This window comes from Bidens hawaiensis, unplaced genomic scaffold (genome assembly GCF_021521415.1).
Source record: "Bidens hawaiensis isolate Kalapana, Puna unplaced genomic scaffold, B.hawaiensis_p1.1 tig00006534_1, whole genome shotgun sequence".
Taxonomy (NCBI): domain Eukaryota; kingdom Viridiplantae; phylum Streptophyta; class Magnoliopsida; order Asterales; family Asteraceae; genus Bidens; species Bidens hawaiensis.
Window position 1 is genome coordinate 1,452,625 of NW_027491439.1, and position 19,926 is coordinate 1,472,550.

At 34.8% G+C, this 19,926-nt stretch overlaps 1 protein-coding gene across 1 annotated transcript; it reads right to left on the reverse strand.

Moving 5' to 3' along the window:
- Window positions 1–8,707: 8,707 nt before the first annotated feature.
- On the reverse strand, window positions 8,708–9,436 carry LOC143632813 (uncharacterized). Its single transcript, XM_077101234.1, has one exon. It carries the CDS (start codon window positions 9,434–9,436, stop codon window positions 8,708–8,710), a length of 729 nt encoding a protein of 242 aa, XP_076957349.1.
- Between the last annotated feature and the right edge of the window lie 10,490 nt (window positions 9,437–19,926).

Consider the following 19,926-nt stretch of genomic DNA (forward strand, 5'->3'; position numbering starts at 1 on the left):
TATCATTTAATATATAAATTAAATAATGATAATTAAGGTTTATTTGATACTGTTCTTAATAAATCCATGTGATACACAGGCTTCTAGCGTAGTAACTATATATATATAATTGCTATATATAAAAAAAACTAAAGCTCGTAGAGATCATATCGTATACTATTTTGTATTTTACAAGTACATGTAATTTAAATAAAAAAACTTAATTGCTTGCTCTGATATGAAACAACAGATAAGCAAATGGTACCAGAAACCGTACTAGACATTTTCGGTACCAACATTTTGGGTTTTTTGAAATTGGTCTTTTGGTACCGGTTCGGTATGATACCGTAATCACTACTAGAAAACTGAGTGTTGTGACACCAAATTGTGTCGGAAATGTGTCACAAACGACCGATTGCTACGCAATTCTGACGCAATTTCCGTGTCATAAAAACCCTCGTCGGAAATTCGTTTGTGACACAATTCTGACACAATTCCGACACAATTCCGTCGCAGATTTCTGACACTTTTCCGACTCATTTTAACAACTTTTAATAATTATAATTATGGTATTAATAATACCGTATATGTATAAATACCGTATTATTTTTTAGTTTCGCGACACAACTCTTACACGTATTTAAATTGTATTCCGACGCAATTCCGACACATCTAAAATCTGTTTTCCGACACATTTCTGACTCATATATAAGTTGTTTACCGACGCAATTCCGACACTTTTTCAAATTGTTTGGCTACGCAATTCCGACGCATTTTTTAACTTTTAATAATATATTTTGAAAAAACATTAATCCAGATTTATTCCTGCTTAAAAATACATAAAAAAAAAAGCCACAAAACACGTTTTAATAAAACGCCCATAAATGCAATCACAAAGCATATCATTTAAACTCATATAACAAAAGTCATTACAAATCCACTACAAACTAACATATGTCTAAAGTTGTATATAAAAAAAACTACTACCGAGAACAAAAAGGTTATGGCCTCTTTACAACTCTTTGGATCACTTCGTCCATTTTTATTGAATTCTTTGATCTCCTTTCAACTTCCATTTAACTTGAATCTACAGATTAGTTAAAAAAATGTATAATTATTAGTAAAAAAGCAACGCAATAATAATAGTAACTAGTTACCTTCACATAACACTCAACCAAATATACATAAGCCATGTGACAGTTTTTAAAGAGACTGATGCATGAACCCCCATTTTCTGTAAAAACAAGACCTGAAACATAAATTGTTCACAAATGAGTAAACTGAGAAATTAAAACATAAATTAGAAAATGGCTGTCTACTTTGACTTTTAATGTCAAATGACAAATGTTGACATTTGCTCCAGCGAAATGCGTATGCAAAAGTTCTCATATAAATTCAACAGCTGAAGCCCAAAGCATCAATTAAAGATAACCTTAACTGGTAACATGATGTAGGAATAACGGTATAAAGATAACATTATGCAATTGGTTAACTATGACTTCGAGAAGTAACTAAACCCCATAAATAAAACAACTTTAACAACAAATTAGCTCAAAAGTTAAAACCAAAACATTAAATTATAGTATGATAAGCTAAAACACCATAACCGAACTCACAGTCATGTTCGAATTCACAGGTTATATAAAATGTGCGACTCCAAACATGACACATTATATCGCCTCTATCTACATGTTGCATGTACAAAATTATCCCAAACCACCCATTTAGCAAACAATTCGAAATCAACAATTTTTATCTTTATTAAATTAACATTCTTAAGATAACTATAAGTCTATAACACACATCAAATGCAAAAGTATGAATCAATAATTTTTATCTATGACTCATACCTTTAATTGCAAATGCTGAATTTTCTCACAAATACAAGCTTAAATGAAACCTGCATAATGCAACACAAAGAAATGAATAAAGAAAAAATTAAAGGAAAACAAAAGTTAGACAGAAATATCAAAACAGTTAACCTAACAATTAGTATAAGAGGGAAATGGACAACTACTCAAACAAAAACCCCCCATAAAGATATTACTCATGTGCATGTTACATAAAGTAAATAACAGTCAAGCTGTGACAGATAAGAAAAATAGTTTTCAAACACGATAGTTTATACATTAAAGTAGCCCATTCCCTTCTATGTTCGATTCAAACCAACGAACCCAACTTTTGCTTAGCATCATGTAGAGCCATATAGACACACTACTTAAACTGAATCAAAATTAGCATAACAAAAAGACCCATGCTTCCCTTCTATGAACAATTTTAAGTTTTAACCCACTTTACCCAACCCTTTACAAACAATAGATACCATTCTTTAGTTACATTGCAGGGTAATAAAGCTGGAAAATCGTAAAAATAAACCATAATTGAACAAAATTAATTAATTAATTGCAAGTTAGTTGGAATAGTTGAAGAGCGATACAAGTTGTTTGTCAAACACATTAGTGGAACTATTTCTAAAGGGCAATTTGCTACCACGAATCAGTCTTTAAAAAATTAAACTTAATGATATTATCAAAAAAAGTAGCAATCTATCAAAGGAAAAAATCGACAATTAGCAATCAAACTCAGTATGGATTCAGATTGAAGATAATAACATACAGAAACATTAAACCTAACTTTACCTTCTTTTGAAAACTGCTAGCGAACAACCAACGGTGAGAGGGACGAGGGTGAATGGAGCGTCGACGAGGATGACTGACGAAGAGGATAGACATCAGCCAAAGCTGACGGCGAGAAGAGAATGGGCCGTCCAGAGGCAGTTTTTTATTTGAACTTAGGGTTTTGTTTGGGGGGGGGGGGGGAACTGAACCTGGCCCCAAGTCTCAATCTTACTCGGTGGTATGCACTTGGATTCTATTAATTGGTCCCGTTATTAATATCCACATGTCTGTGCCACAATTGAGTTTTTCATCATTTATAGAGTTACTTTTAGTGAATAAACCAAGTTAGTGCTTTGGCTTGATCTAGAGTTTGACTAGCTACTCTTATATTGCTTGGTAAAGAGTTTGACTCCCCTTGGTTGCATGAACTCTCATTTTTTTTAGTTTAGAGACTTATCTTTCAAGTATTCTTTTATTCTCATATTAATGTTTTTCTCTTTCCCCTTAATCGTGTCCTTTGTCTACAAGTTTTTTTTAGTTATTCTTTTTATGTTTTGTTTGATTGTGTATTATCGTCTAAGTGTTGTTTAATTGTCATATTAATGCTTCTTTCTCTTAATCAAGTCCCTTGACTATAAGTTTTTTTTAGTTATTTTTTTATGTGTTGTTTGATTATCTATTTATGTATAAAAGTTGTTTTTTTTTTGTTTAAAATATGATAATTATTTTTAGGTTTAGTTCCATATATGTAACGAACCTAACTGATATCGAAAGAATTCATGCCAATTCGTCGTCGCAACGCCCGTGCTTTCTAAATCTGTTAACTTGACGAAATTAGTATTTCGGTTTAGTTTTGGTACCGTACAAACGTAGCCGATACAACCCGAATTTTGGGGTCGACTCGCCACTACAATGTCCGTCTATTATCGACCGAATAAACGTCATTTCAAATATGTTGTTTTTTGTATCGAATGTTATACAAGTTTCAATACTATTTTGAGCGTCTATTAGTTATTTTTTGTGCATAATGCATATATCGACACGAACCTAATCGATGGCAACCAAATTCGTGTCACTTTGATTATAAGTTATATGTGTCTGTATACTCTTTTTGGGCGTTTAGAAACTTAATTTTTATTTAGTCTTGATATTGTAACGTACTTAACAAAAACCAATTGAATTCGTGTCACGGCGCCGCAATGCGGCGGATTTATTACCTAGTTTTGTTTATAAATACATGGTTAACTGAAACCAATCAAAAGAAATCGCTAAAAAAGAAAAAGAAAAAAAAAGTGTCATTTCTTCGGTTTTGTTTTTTTTAATCGGTTTGGATATTCCATTTGAAACGTTGTTTTTTCTTATATCATATGTTGCACAACTTCATATATACGTGAAACGCAATTACTTTACAAGAATAATATTATACATTTATGTACATGTGTATCAGCATAACATAGAACTTAGAACAACATTTTATAACATACTTGTGATGTTACACGCGTAAGGACGTTTGTATGTAACTATATAGTATGCATTAATTCGGGAAATGAAAGTATTCCACATACCATGAACTTATAAAAAAACGTATAGAAAAACAAGCTTTTGATCCTTGAAAATCAAAAAACAAATCAAATTGTTTAAAATGCGTAGCAAATGTGTAGCAAGTTTTACACATTTGCTACGCATTTTAAACAATCTAATATTGTTATTCGATTTTCGAGGTTCGTACATTGCTTTTCTTATTCCATTTTTTACACAACTTCATTATACATGGAATACTATTACTACACAAACTTATACATATTATGCGTTTACATACGTATGTGTGTACCAATAAAAGTTATAACTTAGAACAACCTCTTGTAATTCTATAAGTATAATTGTAATGTTAAATGCGTATGTACGTAATTGTATAATATGCATGAGTTAGGAAAATGAAAGGGTTCCCTGTATGGTGAAGTTATACATAATATGGATGAAAAAACAAACGTTGGAGCCTCGTTAAACGACAAATAAATTCAACTCGTCATAAATGCGTAGCAAAAGTGTTGTAACTTGCTACACATTTGCTACGCATTTTCGACAAAATAAGTGTTGCGTCGGAAGTGTGTCAATACTTACATTAGTAATTTTATTAATGCATTAATTAATTACAAAATTAAAATTTGTGTGTTAGAAATTCCGACACATTTTTGACGCAATTTGTACTTATTGTATTAAATAAATAACAAAATAGAAAGGTTAAATGTTGCGTCGGAATGCGTCAAAAATGGCGACACATTTCCGACACTGGTCGTATTATTATTTAGATCGACATATTTGAAATAATAAAATTACAAAATTAAGTGTTTATGTCATAAGTGCGTCGAAATTTCCGACGCATTTCTGACACGACTTGCTTTTATCGTAAATACACTACTAGAAAACTAAGCATTTGCGACCATGATTTCGGTCGCAAAACGGTCGCAGTTGCCCAGTTGCGACCGTTTTGCAACCAAAAATGCGATAGGAAAAACGCAGGTCGCTATTGCTCTATTGCGACCATGTTGTGACCACTATTACAATAGCGACAGATGACCGTGGCAAATCCAGCGACTTCTGCTGCAGTCGCAAATCTTGCAACCGCCGCCGCAGTCGCAAATCTTCCAACTGTCTTGCGGGTCGCAAATCTTCTGACCGCGCCGCCGTCGCAAATTTTCCGACCCCTACTGCGGTCGTAAATCTTCCGACCGACGCCTTGACCCTGCTGCAGTCGCAAATATTCCGAGCCCTGCTGCAGTCGCTAATCTTCCAACAACTTCTCAACTTTTGCGACCACTTTTTGGTTGCAACTCAGAAATTTGTTTCGCAAAAAAATATCATTCAATTATAAAATATATACACACAAATCAAACGAAAAATTTCTATAAAAGATGCTTAATATTAACAGAATGTTATTCCAGCTAAACACAAATGAAAAGTAAAAGACCAAAACTATCATACTTTGGTCCTATAAGTAGATAAATATTCATTCATACATAACCATTGAAACAAAATATTTTGGTCTTGTATAGCACAGTGATTCAACGCCCTGCATCAGCTCTCCTTAGCCCAGTAACAAATCATTAGCGCGACAATTACATCAACCGAATATGCACATGAGCAAATTACTGCAGATTAACCTCAACACACAACAATTCACATTAGAAAACATATTTAAAAAAACAACATACACATAAGTAAAAGTATAAATGATACGTTGGAATAAACTAAACAAATTTCAACATGGACGTTAGGAACATCTCACAACTTACACAAAACAAAAAGGTATGAATGTTAACAGTAAGTAACCTTAACTTGTGGTCTGCAAATTTTATTTTTGGTGTGCAAGATTCCAAATCTATGCCAATTTTAAAAAAGAAATATTAATAAATTATATGTTATAAAAAATATTTCTTTTCACACAATAGCATAACAATACATACCTGCATGGAAGACACATTTGCTATCCATATGCATTTTACCCTGCATTTCACCCCTTTGACATCATACTGACAGCTTGGTCAATTTTGGGCAAAAAGAACATAAAAATAAAGCATCTTATAAAAGTTAACCCTACCAATAAAAATCAGATTTGACCAGGAATTTAATCATGCAAAATTTTTACCAGTATCCCATCTAACAGTTTGACCAAATGGTCAAACCTGCTCAAAACCCCCATCAAATATATTATTTCCTAAACTACCCCTTAGCAATTTGATATTTTTTAATATAATTCCTATTACGCCCCTCGTCTTTAATATCATCTTTCCTACCACTTAAAATTTTGATCCGCGCATTATGAATAATAGCTTATTGTCTATTTATTTAGTCATGTCATTTTATTAATGTATAAATGCATGGTGGTCACCATTGATATGATGACCCCACTGCAAAGTCCCAAAATGTCTTCCGCGAAAGCATTGAGACGAGAAACCAGATAAATCGCAAACTATAACAATCTACTTTCTTAGTACCAAATGCCGTAATAAATTAGGCTTGAGTGCTTGACTTTCTAAAGTCAACTATAATATCATGAAATATTAATTACGTCACTATCTGATTTGGCTAAGTCTGGGCTCAAACCGAAATAATAATCGAGAAATATTTAACTTTTTATAAAAACTGTTTGGTTTCGGTTTTATTGGTGTTTGGTTTCGTTTTGGCTAACCTTCGGTTTCGTTTTCTTTTGTATTGGTTATGTTTCAATTTTCCGGATTTTTGTTACGGTTCGGTTTTAGTTTTTCCGGCTATTGGTTTCGGTTCGGTTTCAGTTTTCTCGGTTTTCTATCTCTTTTATTGGCTTCATTTTGGTTAAATTTTTTTGGTAGTTTTCATATTTTTATCTGTTTCAATTCTTTTAGTTTCCGAGTTTCGGTTCAGTTAGTACAGACGAAGAGATGATACTTGGCTCGTCCTGGTAATAATTTAGTACCGAATGCCCATAACAATTAGGTTTAATATCATGAAATATAAATCACATAGTACTCTAGTTTGGCTAAGTTTGGATTCAAACCGAAACAGAAATCAATGAATCTGTTTGAGGTTTCAGAAACCATTCCGTTTGGTTTCGGTTTTTATTTTTCAGCTTTTGGTTTTGTTCAGTTTTTGGTTATGGGTCGGTTTCGCTTGTGTTTTGGCTTCACTTTTACAGTTTTTAATTACGGTTTGGTTTTTAGTTTCAGTTTTAGATTTTTTGTTTTGATTTCCTTTTTTTTGGCTTCGTTTCGGTTCAGTTTTTAGGCCTATTTTGACACTGAACAGAACGACTCGACAGAGTAACATATTATAAGCGTGAATTAAACCAGAAAATGAATTCCTCAGTTCCCTTCTATGTTAAAAACGGTAAAAATAGTAATATTGTACCTTGTCATCTAATGACATTGCCAAAATTTACACTTTCCGAGTTGAGCCGTTCCAAACACAATGCCACCGGCCCGGCCCGACCCGACCTGCAATTCATATAAGAAAAAAAATCAATTTCCATACATTGTTGATTATCATAAATTCCATCTTTATTATTAGGACAAACAAAATTGGTAGTGTAAGAACTTAGAAGGGTACCATAGTACAGAGAGAACAGATGATGAACAAATGATTTTGAGGTACTGATTGAAGATGATTATCAGACTAAAGATAATATTTTGAGGCACCGATTGAAAATGTCCAACTCGCTGTTTGCTTTACTCACAGTGTGCTTGGAGCGAGAGCCTTATAATCTTTCTATAAGGAAATCACAATAATAGCTTTATACAACTTATTTCCCATCAAATCAATCAAAATCATCCAAATGAATGCATAATTTCTACACAAGCACACATAAATGCTACAACATGATTTCAATACTTAACGATACAATATTTCTATCCAGTAATCAAGAACTACAAAGCAATTAAAGTGACACACAAAAGTTTATGTAACTAGGTCTGTTATATGAGATTAGATGCACTATTATCCCAATTAGTGCTGTAATAAGCACATAATCAACAAATTGCCATCTGCATAACACCAAATTAATCAAATCATCCAAAATGTTTACCTAATTTCTACTCAGGCACACAAATGAACCAACTAGGGTTTGAATTTAACAAAACACATCGCAATAAAAACAGATAATAACATACGACAGTACCACTGGCCATAAGCTTCACGGATAAGAAGTAAAAGCAGATAGGGCAACAGTCGTCGGCCGTAGGTCCTTCACCGGAAAACTCGAAACGAAATTAGGTCACATAAATGAAACGTAAGAGTAAAATCAACAAATTGAAGACGGTTGATTACTGGAGTTGCGACTACGCAGATCTGACGGAGAATTCGATTCAGTTAAGAAGACGCAGATCTGAACGAAAGATCGCCGGAGTTGAGAAGACGCATAATTGGAGCTCCTGGTAATCCGGTGGCAAAGCGAGTGTTATGCGATTGAGATGTGAATGATAGATTGAAAACTAGGGGTTTACAGTTTCCCGGTCTTGACCGTTAATATGTGGAACGCTCATTTAGACCATGTGTCACAAAAATAACTTATTGCTTTTAGTTTTACGTATGGTTTGGGTTCATATACGGGTCGGCCAACAAACGTTCAACATTAAGTCTCAAAACGTACGGATGCTAGATAAACACATATCAGAAGGTGAAACCAAACTTTCTGTGTACTCGATGGGGCGTGCATAGCTGAATCCAACAATCATGTAATTCATGTTGACATCATCATCATAAGGCAAATCATTGACCGTCTTATATGAATCATTTGACGTGTCGTAAATAACAAGTTGGGTTGAGCATCTTATCATAGTTAGAATCTTTCCATTACACATAATACAAATGGGGATGAACGCCCGGGAACAATTAAGTTTTTCCAAATCGAAGTTGAACGAATGTATTTTCATCCATGAGCACTTTTCTTTCATCAACCACACCTCGAATCCTGTACTACCAACCATGTTAACCACGTAAAGGCATCCGCCAATAGATCCCAAAACCGGAACCTCTATTCGTTTATCAAATCCGAATCCATCAGGTGGTTTTATGTCTGAAAACACCATCTTCCTAACATTGAGAGCAAAGATCCCAAAATAGGATGCTCGTAAAGTTACCCAATACAAATCGCCATTCACATGCATGCCCGCATCATCCTGGAAAGAAAAATCACGTATGATGTATCTTGGTTTAACACACCACAAACTAGTTCTAAGATCAAAGACATCGAATCTATACTGGGAGCCGTCACCAATACGATATTCAAATTTAACAATCTTTAAGTCATCTTTGGTCGCTCCATAGCCAAATCCAAACACATAGGAGCGAGACCAACGTAGACTCATTACCGTAGCTATCTTTGATGAACAAGTTACAGGATTATATAGGATCAACTTACAACATAAGGACATACGATTAGTAAGAGCCAAAATGTAATATCCCAATTTTTCGTTAGGATAATAATAATAATAATAATAATAATAATAATAATAATAATAATAATAAATAATAAATATGATAGGATAAGTAGGCTTTTAGATGGACTTAATTATGGACCAAAAGGGAAAGATGGGCCTTAGGTCCATGGGCTTAAGGGAGTACAAATACCCCTTAAACCCTAATCCTTTCCATTATTATCAATCTCTACACCATAACCTACACCTTAGAAAACACACACAACATCGTCTTACAATTCAAACCAAGATCCAAAGGCGAGAACACGAGCTTGTTGGTGCTAGATCGTCGTGACGAACCAAAGCAACATCAAAGACCAGCTTGTGTTCGTAGTTCGACTCGTTTACGGTACGTTTATATCAAGAACTTGTTCGTTTAGGTTTGGATTAGTCTAGAAATGATAGATCTGTGTTTGTATGGTAAAAACGAATCCAACAAAGCTAAACTTACTGAAAATGGTTAAGATTTGATGGGTTAATCGATTGATAAACGAACCTGTAACCCTTATGCCTAAATCGCACCCTTAAAACACGAAAGTTTGGCTGATTTGATGGTTAGGGTTTGTAGGCGCTGGTCAGACGATTCCATTGATACCAAAATCGTGAGATTCGGTTAAGAAACGAAGGTTTAATTGCAGATCTAAGATCTGTTGACTAATCTGTGTTCTTGACGATTTTGACTTTGACCCTTGAGTCAAAGTCTGGATAAGAACTATTGGTGATTCGTTATGGGTGATTCTTTAGCTAGTTCGTTATGGGAGCTTAGCGAATCAGAGGGTGATTCTTTAGCTAGTTCGTTATGGGAGCTTAGCGAATCAGATGGTGATTCTTTAGCTGATTCGCATAAGGAAGCCTAACGAACTAGGCTTGATTCTTTATCCGATTCATTAAGGAAAAGGGTAACGAATTACCCTTGATTCGTTAAAACCATCCGTTAACAGAGATAACGAATTAGAAAGTCCAATTCACTAAGACCAAAGTAACGAATTAGAAGCTTAATAGAATGACAGAATGGTCCCTGGACTTAGAAAAGAATGATTAAATTACATATTAGCCCTTGGACTTTGATAAATTATGAAAGATACCTTTAAAAGGTTAACGAGTAACGATTAACTAACCGGTAATGATTCAATGAAGTAAAACTGGCTTAGACGCGTAAGACTGATTAAGTAGCAATGAGAGTGGCTAGAGTAGTATTTGACATTCAATTATTAAACAGTTGACGCGCACAGCTCGAGAAGGAGTAACCGTTAACAGAAGAAGTAGCTGAGATCAGGTGAGTTTCTAGCCCCATTTCCTTGTTATGTTTTCGGGGTTGTGTGCATACTCGATGTGATCAGTTAATACACTTATCCTAAGTGATAAGTGTATGCCCTATGTGATATATGTGTACGGTATGAATGATTGCTTGTCGGTACGTGAACAATCTTCGGATACTGCACATACCGTTAGGTTATAAATAAATATATGAATATTTTATGAAATGCAAGGATGATTACTTGTCGATACGTGAACGATCTTCGGATATTGCATGTATTGCCAAGGATAGCTATGATTGTCTCCTTATATGGATATTAAGTGATAACTTATATACAGAGTTCCCTATACGAATAATATACAGAGTGTTCCTTTAATGGAAAGCATAGTGTTCCTTTAATGGAAAGCCCCGTGTTTCTTTGATGGGAAGCATAGTGTTCCTTTAATGGAAAGCATAGTGTTCCTTTAATGGAAGCCCCGTGTTCCTTTGATGGAAATCATAGTGTTCCTTTAATGGAAAGCATAGTGTTCCTTCTATGGAAGTATATAAGATGTTCCTTCTATGGAGAATATACATATAGAGTGTCCTTCTATGGAGAATATAAATAGTAGGGAAATAGTAATAGTTCTTTTAATAGATATTATGTGACGTCCTCTTATGGATAATTATACAAGGTTAAGATATGTATGTATGTAATATATGTGTATGTATTGTATGGCGCCTGATTAACTAGAACTCACTCAGCGTAGCTGACTTTTAGTATGCACGCATGTGAATATGATTAAAGAGCTAGCATGAGGTTGGCACATGGCATGGATCGAACGACTGGCATTTGAAGATGGAAGAAATGTTTTAATGTGATGATTTATGTTATGGTTTTAAAGAAAAGATTAAATGTTTTGTAATAAACAGTTACATTTTTATATTCCGCGAAAGTTTTAATAAACTCTGATTTGTAGAATTGTGTTTATGAGTAAATCCGACGCTAAAGTAAGGCTACCGGTAACGGGGCCTTACACAAAAGCATAATGCCATTTAATGTTCCAACAAAGGAAACTTGTGTCCATTCTTTCGCCTCGTCTTCTAAAGGAGAATGAGGTAATCTAACCATATGATGAGGCTCGTTGGCATCTATAGCCACGAGAGGCCGGGTAAATGGCAAAAGGATCATTTGACGTAGTCTCGACTTAATTAAACAACGATATGAAATTATATGATTCCAATTCTTCGACACGCGTCGGAAGCGTAGTAAAGCCTTTCTGGGAATTCGAGCAAGTATGTTGTGAAGAACGTCATCAGCTATGTTCGCCATGAATATTAATATTCCGATGTTGATTTAGTCAATGTCGATGGAATAATGAGGAGAAGCTGATTGTCGGCTGTTTGTTTGTAAGGAACGAAGGAAACCCTAATTCACTTCTAAATAAATCTATCTATATAATTGTCTACCATAAAATCCTATGTGTCGCTCTCAGGTTGTCCCCCACATTCTATAGAGCCACCAGATTGCTTGATTTCTAAATTGAGGCTTCTCATGCATTTGACCCGAAATCGCGGGTATGGGTCTTACCAAACCCAGATAGTCTCTAAATGGGTTAGAACATCTCATTTATTTGTGAAACTCTTTCATAATCAAACAATAATTTTCGCGGGTAATGGGTTTCACCAAACCCGGATAACCCTTAAACGAGTTATAACATCTCATTTATTTGTGAAATAATCCCTTAATCATCAAAGAATAATTTACACGGGTTATGAGTTTTACCAAACCCTAATAGCTCTCAAATGGGTTATAAGATTTTATTTATTGGTAAATACCTTAATCCTCAAACCCTAATTTAATTTATTTTCTTTACATGTTCTCCATTGCTGGTCTATTATCTACATCGCTGGTTAACTTCCGATACTACCTGTCATCGTCAACTACATCAACGACCCCTTTTTCATTAGACAAATATTTGTGTTCATATTTGTTCATTTAAAAAATCAAAATGTTCATGTTCGTGTTTTTTTATTCGTTAAAAATCTAAAAAACCCACACATCTCAATTGAAAATACTCAAACGCAAAAAAATATAATAACAAACTAATATATATGTCTTAAATTAAAACAAACTACGTTAAAAAATAAAATAAATCATTATAAAATAGCAAAACGATTAAAAACAAAACTTTAATAAACTCCCGTAAGACAGGAGGATCAAACTAGTAAAATCTTATATATACTTCCTTACACGTCTCTAAAAATATATCTTTCACATTCTATTTAAAGTTATAAGTTTCTGAAAACTTATATGGAAATAATATATAAGGAGCTCTCATTGATTTAGCATTATAAAATTCGCGGGTTATGTGATTTATCGTCGGATCCTCCTAACATAACCCGTTTCTTCACTTTCATTCTACACCCTAATGATGCTTCGATGATGAAAACCCATCACTGGCGGTATATCGCCTCCCCGCCACCATCTATCTCCACAACCTGTAGAGGTCTAATTGGTCAGTGCCGTCTCTTAACTTTCAACTGGTCATTTGCTTTACGATCGGTGGCCATTCAATAAGTAGATTCCTCAATTGATTCGAACATGCAATTGATGGCTCTATTTGATCCTCAGGACATCGATCTCCAATAAACGATTCATAAGGTATGTTCGATTTTTATTTCATAAATAGTATATTAACCCTAAATATTCGATTGCGTGTTGCATCTAAACATTAAATCGGTTCGTGTTCATCAACAGTACGAACTCTAAGATGTTGACTTTGGTTTTCATCTAAACTATAGTCGCTAAAACAAATTTAGTTCCTCAGTGCTTCAACCCTAAATCGACTCCTTCATTGAATATTAGTAAGGTTTTACGCATTTATGGGTATATTTAACCCAGGTTATGTAACACCCAAATTATGATATTATTATTATAATGATTAAAACTATTAATGAGGTTTTTATATTGAAGAAACACCAGTCGAACCCCGACAGATTACAAGTAACCTGAGGGTTAGATAGACGTTTCCCACGAGGGGTTAATTCCGGCAAGATGGTTCTTCCGATAACCTGCAAAACAGACACCGTGAGCTCGTCACTAAGAAAGGGGGGGGGGGGTTCCTCCTTGTGACCACCCTCCGGCGTGAGAATCAGTCTATATTACTCTTTGAATATAAAGTATGTTATTAATACTAGAGCAGTTATCAGGTAAATTATACAAGATATTCGATGATGAAATGATATTACCATTTGATGTCTTTTATAGCCGAAGGTGGGTTACCAAGGAGGTTTAGCCGGCCTACTACTCTGCCAACTGTGGCCTACGCACGTGCTCTGCTGGTAATTGGTGGATAGGCAGCGGCTGACAGTGACCAGGCGTGCTGTTCACTTTTCCTTTTCCACCAACTACAGGCTAGGCACGTGGTATGGCAGGAGTTGGTGAGCAGGCGGCGGCTTTTGGTCACAGTGCTGTGGCGTGTTGTCTGCCATGCTGCTGTCAGTGAGCTGTCGTATCGTTGGTCAGATCTTTTGTCCATACCTCGTCAGGTATCACATAAAAGATCCTCCATTATTATACGGACTGGCTCATTTAGGCGGGAGTTTTCCCCCTCCCGCCTTTATGCGGGAATGTTCCCGGCTTTGCTCATTCCTTCTTCAGGTGACTACTGAATTATTACGAGTCTGAGCCTTATGCGTGTAGCCATGCTGCGCGGGTGGCCAGTCCCTAATGGCGGGTATCCGCACCTGCGGGAACAGGCGGATACTTGGAAACCATAGGGAGGCATTTCCTGCGGGACCAGCTTGCGTACCGCATGTGAGGTCGTCACAACTCTGAGCGTGGTGGGTCCTGCGGGTTTGGTAGGTCGCGGCGCAGACGTCCCTATGGTGAAGTCTGCGGGTTCAACTGCGCAGACGTCCGTTTAAGGAGTCTTGCTTGTTCAACTGCGCAGACGTCTCCTTTTAAGGAAGTCTTGCGGGTCCTAACCACCTCTGCTGGGACCTACCTCTTCATATATATTTATGTGGATTCAAGGCATTGATTATTAAATGTCTATGTGATCAAATTGTTATTTATGTTTGATGTTGCATAATGTGTTTCATGGATTATACCTGGCAAGGATTTCGGCCGATTCGTATCGAGTTTAAACAACTACCGAGGTAGTTTCTGTACGCGAGTATGTTCTACTTCAGTTTCGAATAGCATGTTTATGAAATATGTTCATGTTTCATTTGTTGCAGAAGCAGAGATTAGTCGGATTCCCTTTTCTTGATGTTCCTTAAGTTTTGTAATTTGCATATTTCAACATAATATTTGACATCCCATTTTAAGCAATTTGAGGTTCATTTGTAGTAATGTGATTACTAATAGACTGTATGCGGTTTTTACATTTTTATAAATATAAATTTCATTTAGTTAATCTGATTGTTTCTTTCTTTTGTTTGTGCTTATCATAAAGTGGAGAAACTTCTATCAAAGGTTGACCAGCCACCGAAAAGTCAATGCTCGATTCACTCAAACCGTCAATGAGGGCGTTGATACATGACAATCTTTCAAAACATGTTGATGTGAAATTTTCAGTTGCTTCTTGCATAAGTGAAATAACAAGAATTACAGCTCTTGCCTCATGACGCGCCCTATCATAATGACCAAATGAGGGTACACCATAACTTGACACGCCATTTGATATATGTATATATGTAGTATATTTAGAACTCTTCTTTTGTGCACATGATGTCTTTTAGTTAATTGTTTCTTCATCAGTCCAGTCGATCTTATGTCAAACGAGCTTCAATTATTAAATCCATTTCAAAAGTCAGATCACGTGTCATCATGATTGATCTTGAATGTGGCGGGCTAATTGTTGAAATTTTTGAGCATTTTAAAAAAATCAGTAAGGTATGTGTTTGATCTAACTCGTGCTTCATTTTTCGTAACAATTATTATTATTTGTTATTTCAGGGACTATCATATGGACTCCATATTCCCATCATTGAAAAACATAATGGTGTTGGTTTTAGAAGAAAGTGAAGAAATTCCAGTCGAGATGCTAAAACCACTACTCGCTAGCATTAAGGAAAAAGAAAACATGGTACGAGGTTTATTATGCTATGTAGCTTTGTTTTAACCTTAGTCTTTGCCTATATGGTTAATCATTTATGTTTGACATGTTATCATTGTCTTTGGCATATTAAGGTTGAGTTATGGGGTATCCAAACCTCGCGAATATTCTCAGCACGCGAATATTCTCAGACTAAAGTACAGGTTAGTTGAATTTGATTGTTATAGTTTTCATTTTGATTTCAAATTACTAATTTGACACTGGTTGGAAATTAACGCGTGTAGATGGGCTGAACATTATAAAGTTGGATCGTGCATGATCTATTAAAAGAAAGTGTTTTGCTTGACTGATCTTTCAAATTTTTTAATGTTTGTTTTAACTCCTATGCACGTGTTCGGGTCGGGACGAGTTCGTTTCTGACCGGTTTATGTTTTGAAAACGCAAATGGGCCCATTCGGGTTAACTTTCATTTCTGACCTGAACTATACACACCAAACATGGTGCCTTTCCAGTAATTTCTTTATCGTTAACGGTAATAAATTTTCAAGACCCACGTAACACGCGGGCTATAAACTAATCAAATTTGATACCGGAATTATCGATTTGATAACACGCTACTCACTCTTCATAAATGTTTCCTTTTTATTTGAACACAACCTTTTCTTCATTGACACTTTGGCATCCCCACCATCACCTATGCACTTTGGCAGCTTTTTCTTCATCTTCACCACCACCGCCACACCAGTCCTCTACTGCCGGTTTGCTTGATCTTATCTCAAGCAACCACCATTAAGGTGTTGTTTAACTTCTTAGGTTATAATCATATCCAATACTTAAGTTTAATTAAAAAGGGTATACAAGTGTTAGCAAGTCAGTTCGGCTGGTTAATCATAGCCCATTTTGGCCCATTTGGATGACAAAGAAAGGTCCAGTTCAATAATGATAAATTGACTTCTTAGGTTATAATCATATTCACTACTTTAGTAATTTTCAGAGTTCATAAAATAAGGGCAAAAGTGTGTTAGTGGGTCAGCGCAGCCGAGTTTATTTGAGCTCACATAGGCCTGTATAGTAACAAAAATGGTCCATATCCAACAATGCAGGATGGGAAAATCAACTATGGCGAGTTTGCTGCCATGATGAAAACAGGAACCGATTGGAGAAAAGCTTCTCGACGTTATTCAAGAGATCGATTTAACAATCTCATCGTGATGATGATGAAAGACAGATCTCTAAACCTGGTTGCGCCTTTTTGTTTTTACCATTTTAATTGTTTTAGAGAACTTGTATTGGTTTATTGCATGAAATATTGTAGTTTTTTTTAAACTCTGTAGTGCATTCTTCTAAAAAGATAAAACTTTATCTTTTAGTATAGTCGGGTTTTCATTCAAATATGTTCTGTAACAGAAATGTTGGTTAATGTATACAAAAGGTAATTTTTTATTGCTCAAAACTAACTGAGACTAGGATTCCGAATTCTCAAACACCGTGTTACTATAATGTCACCGTCGTTTTAGAAAACTAAGTTGGGTTTTGTTTGTAGAATTCAATAGAATTGGAATTTGAATAATGTTTCTGGATTTGTTTGGTTTGAAGAAATGTTAAAATTGAAATGTGAAATACATTCTTATTATATACATATGCTTGACAAATGAATTGAAATTGGATTAATTCACTTGAATACGATTTTCCATAATTTTGTGATTCATTATCAAATTTTTAATGATATTTACTGATAGTCGTATACGAATGGGATAAAGTTTTTAATGATATTTACTGATAGTCATTATGATTATTATCAAAAAAACATAAAATTAGTTACCATAAACAGGTATTTTTCATTGAAGTGGCACATGTTTTGAAACTGTATATATGTGTTAAGTTTGCATAATGTATATTTGTATATGGGTTGTGTTTGACCAGTTTAATTAAACTAATTAAACTACTTGTGCTTGGTTTGTTTATCTATTTACTTTCGAGTTGGGGAATCTCGCCGGAAGCAACCTCTGTATTCTTAGGGATAGAGGTAAGGTTTATTTACATCCCACCCTCCCCAGACCCTGCTAATAACTTAGGCTATTTGTGGGAAATACCGGGTATGATTGTTGTTGTTGTTGTTTCACATAGGAAATCTTTTTATCGTTCTTTTTATGTTGACGTTGAGCGGTGACGTGAATTTTATTTTTTATTTTTAAAATTTAATATAATTAACGTTTTTTTATATTTTAAATTTAACTAAATATATTGCAAATTCCGACTCACGCATCTTATCCTCCATCCGTTTCTTGACGCACAAAAAATCGGTGAGACTCGATTTGAAGATTTAGTGACCCGATTTGGAGAAAATGTGCACGAGTGACGTAATCGAAACACTTTTAAAATTTGGTACTATTCTATGACATTTTCACAAAAAATATAAATAAAACATAACTTAGTTGAAAAATAAAACAATTATTTAAAAATATATATTACAAAATGATAAAAACAAAAACTTAAATAAACCCGCGTAATACGCGGGCTAAAAACTAGTTAATCTATATTTGCTTATATTCACGATTAAAAGTTATATAATGATGTTGATATATTTTAAAGGGTGGCTGATGTTGATGTTGTAGGACAATTGAGGGTGGCATCTTATCCATTGGGGATCCTAAGGTATATTATTGTCAAATGTTATTAAATATAGGAATTTTCTTGCTTTGTAGCTTGAATGGTCATCTTGTTGGTGACTCGATTGTGGTTTCAATCATAAATATCTAGGCCACCAGTGATCATGCGCGTCCGAAGAGAATTTGGGGTGATTTAGTTCATTCATCATTTGAAAGGATTATGGGTGTTATGTGGGTAGTTATAAAGATGTTAAATTTGCTGAGGATAGACAGAACTCTGCTTTTGACTGTGATTCGGCCCTTGTTTTCAACAATTTCACTAAAAATTGAGTATTGTCGGAGTATTCGATAGGGGGGGGGGGGGGGGGGTTACCTGCATATGTGATATGATGATGCGCCAAAAGTGAGCACTTTATGGCCTAATGCTTTTAAGTGTTAGATAAGAATTTTTCGGATCATTGTCCTGTTGTTTTGTCATGTGAAGACATTGATTTTGGGCCACCACATTTTCGTTTTTTCAATAGTTGGCTCTCCAATGGCAAGAGGTGGATACTAAAACTATCCAAGAGAACCATATTTACAAAAACAAAGCTAAATACTTGAAACAAAGAGCAAAAATGAAACGGGTGAATTTTTCATAATTATTGATTAGACCTAAGATCTTGAATTTAACTTTGGTTCAACTACAATTTGGTCCCTAAACTTTCAACGTTTGCAAAATTGGCAAGGATATTTTTGGGGTGTTACGGGTAGTCTTTGAATCGGTTAGCATGTATTGAAAACTTACTCACCAAGAGACTTCATTAATCATTAAAATGTGTCTTTCAAGTTAGTAAACACACTCTATCTCTAACTAATTCAAATTTAGCCTCTTAATGATTAACCTCTTAATGAAATCAATAAGAGGCTACCAAAAATCCCCTTACATAACAAGGTTAACTTACGTACTTGATCAACTGAACAACCCAAAACCATCAAATCAAACTTAAACATATAAAAAACAATCAATTTTTTTAAAACAGGCTACATTTTATAAAACACAAAACCCAGGAACAAGGCCCAAAACCACAGCCACAAGGCAAAACACAACAAAATTACATTATAAGGAAAACAACAATACACACAAATATGCATTTAAACCTCCCTGTTTGCTCTAAATTTTAACCACAAGGAAGCATCTTCTTTGATCCTATCCACAATTTTGAACTCAGTATATCGCCTGTTGTCAAAAGAATGTTTCATTTCGACATCTCTAAATGGTCCACATAGTGATAGTGGCGGATCCAGAAAATTTTCTCACATAAGTCGAGAATTTTTATGGTTGGTACTAATACAACTGTCGGGTCGAATCGGGTCGGGTCGGGTCGAGTCGGGTCATAAATATAAAAAAAGATTACCAAACAAAATATTAGATAACAAATATATTAAAGTCGTTCTCTACGAGTTTTCATTTTTTAAAATCTAACCATT

Excerpts from the sequence above, each read along its gene's own strand:
- LOC143632813 (XM_077101234.1), bottom strand. The coding sequence starts at position 9,436 with ATGAGTCTACGTTGGTCTCGCTCCTATGTGTTTGGATTTGGCTATGGA.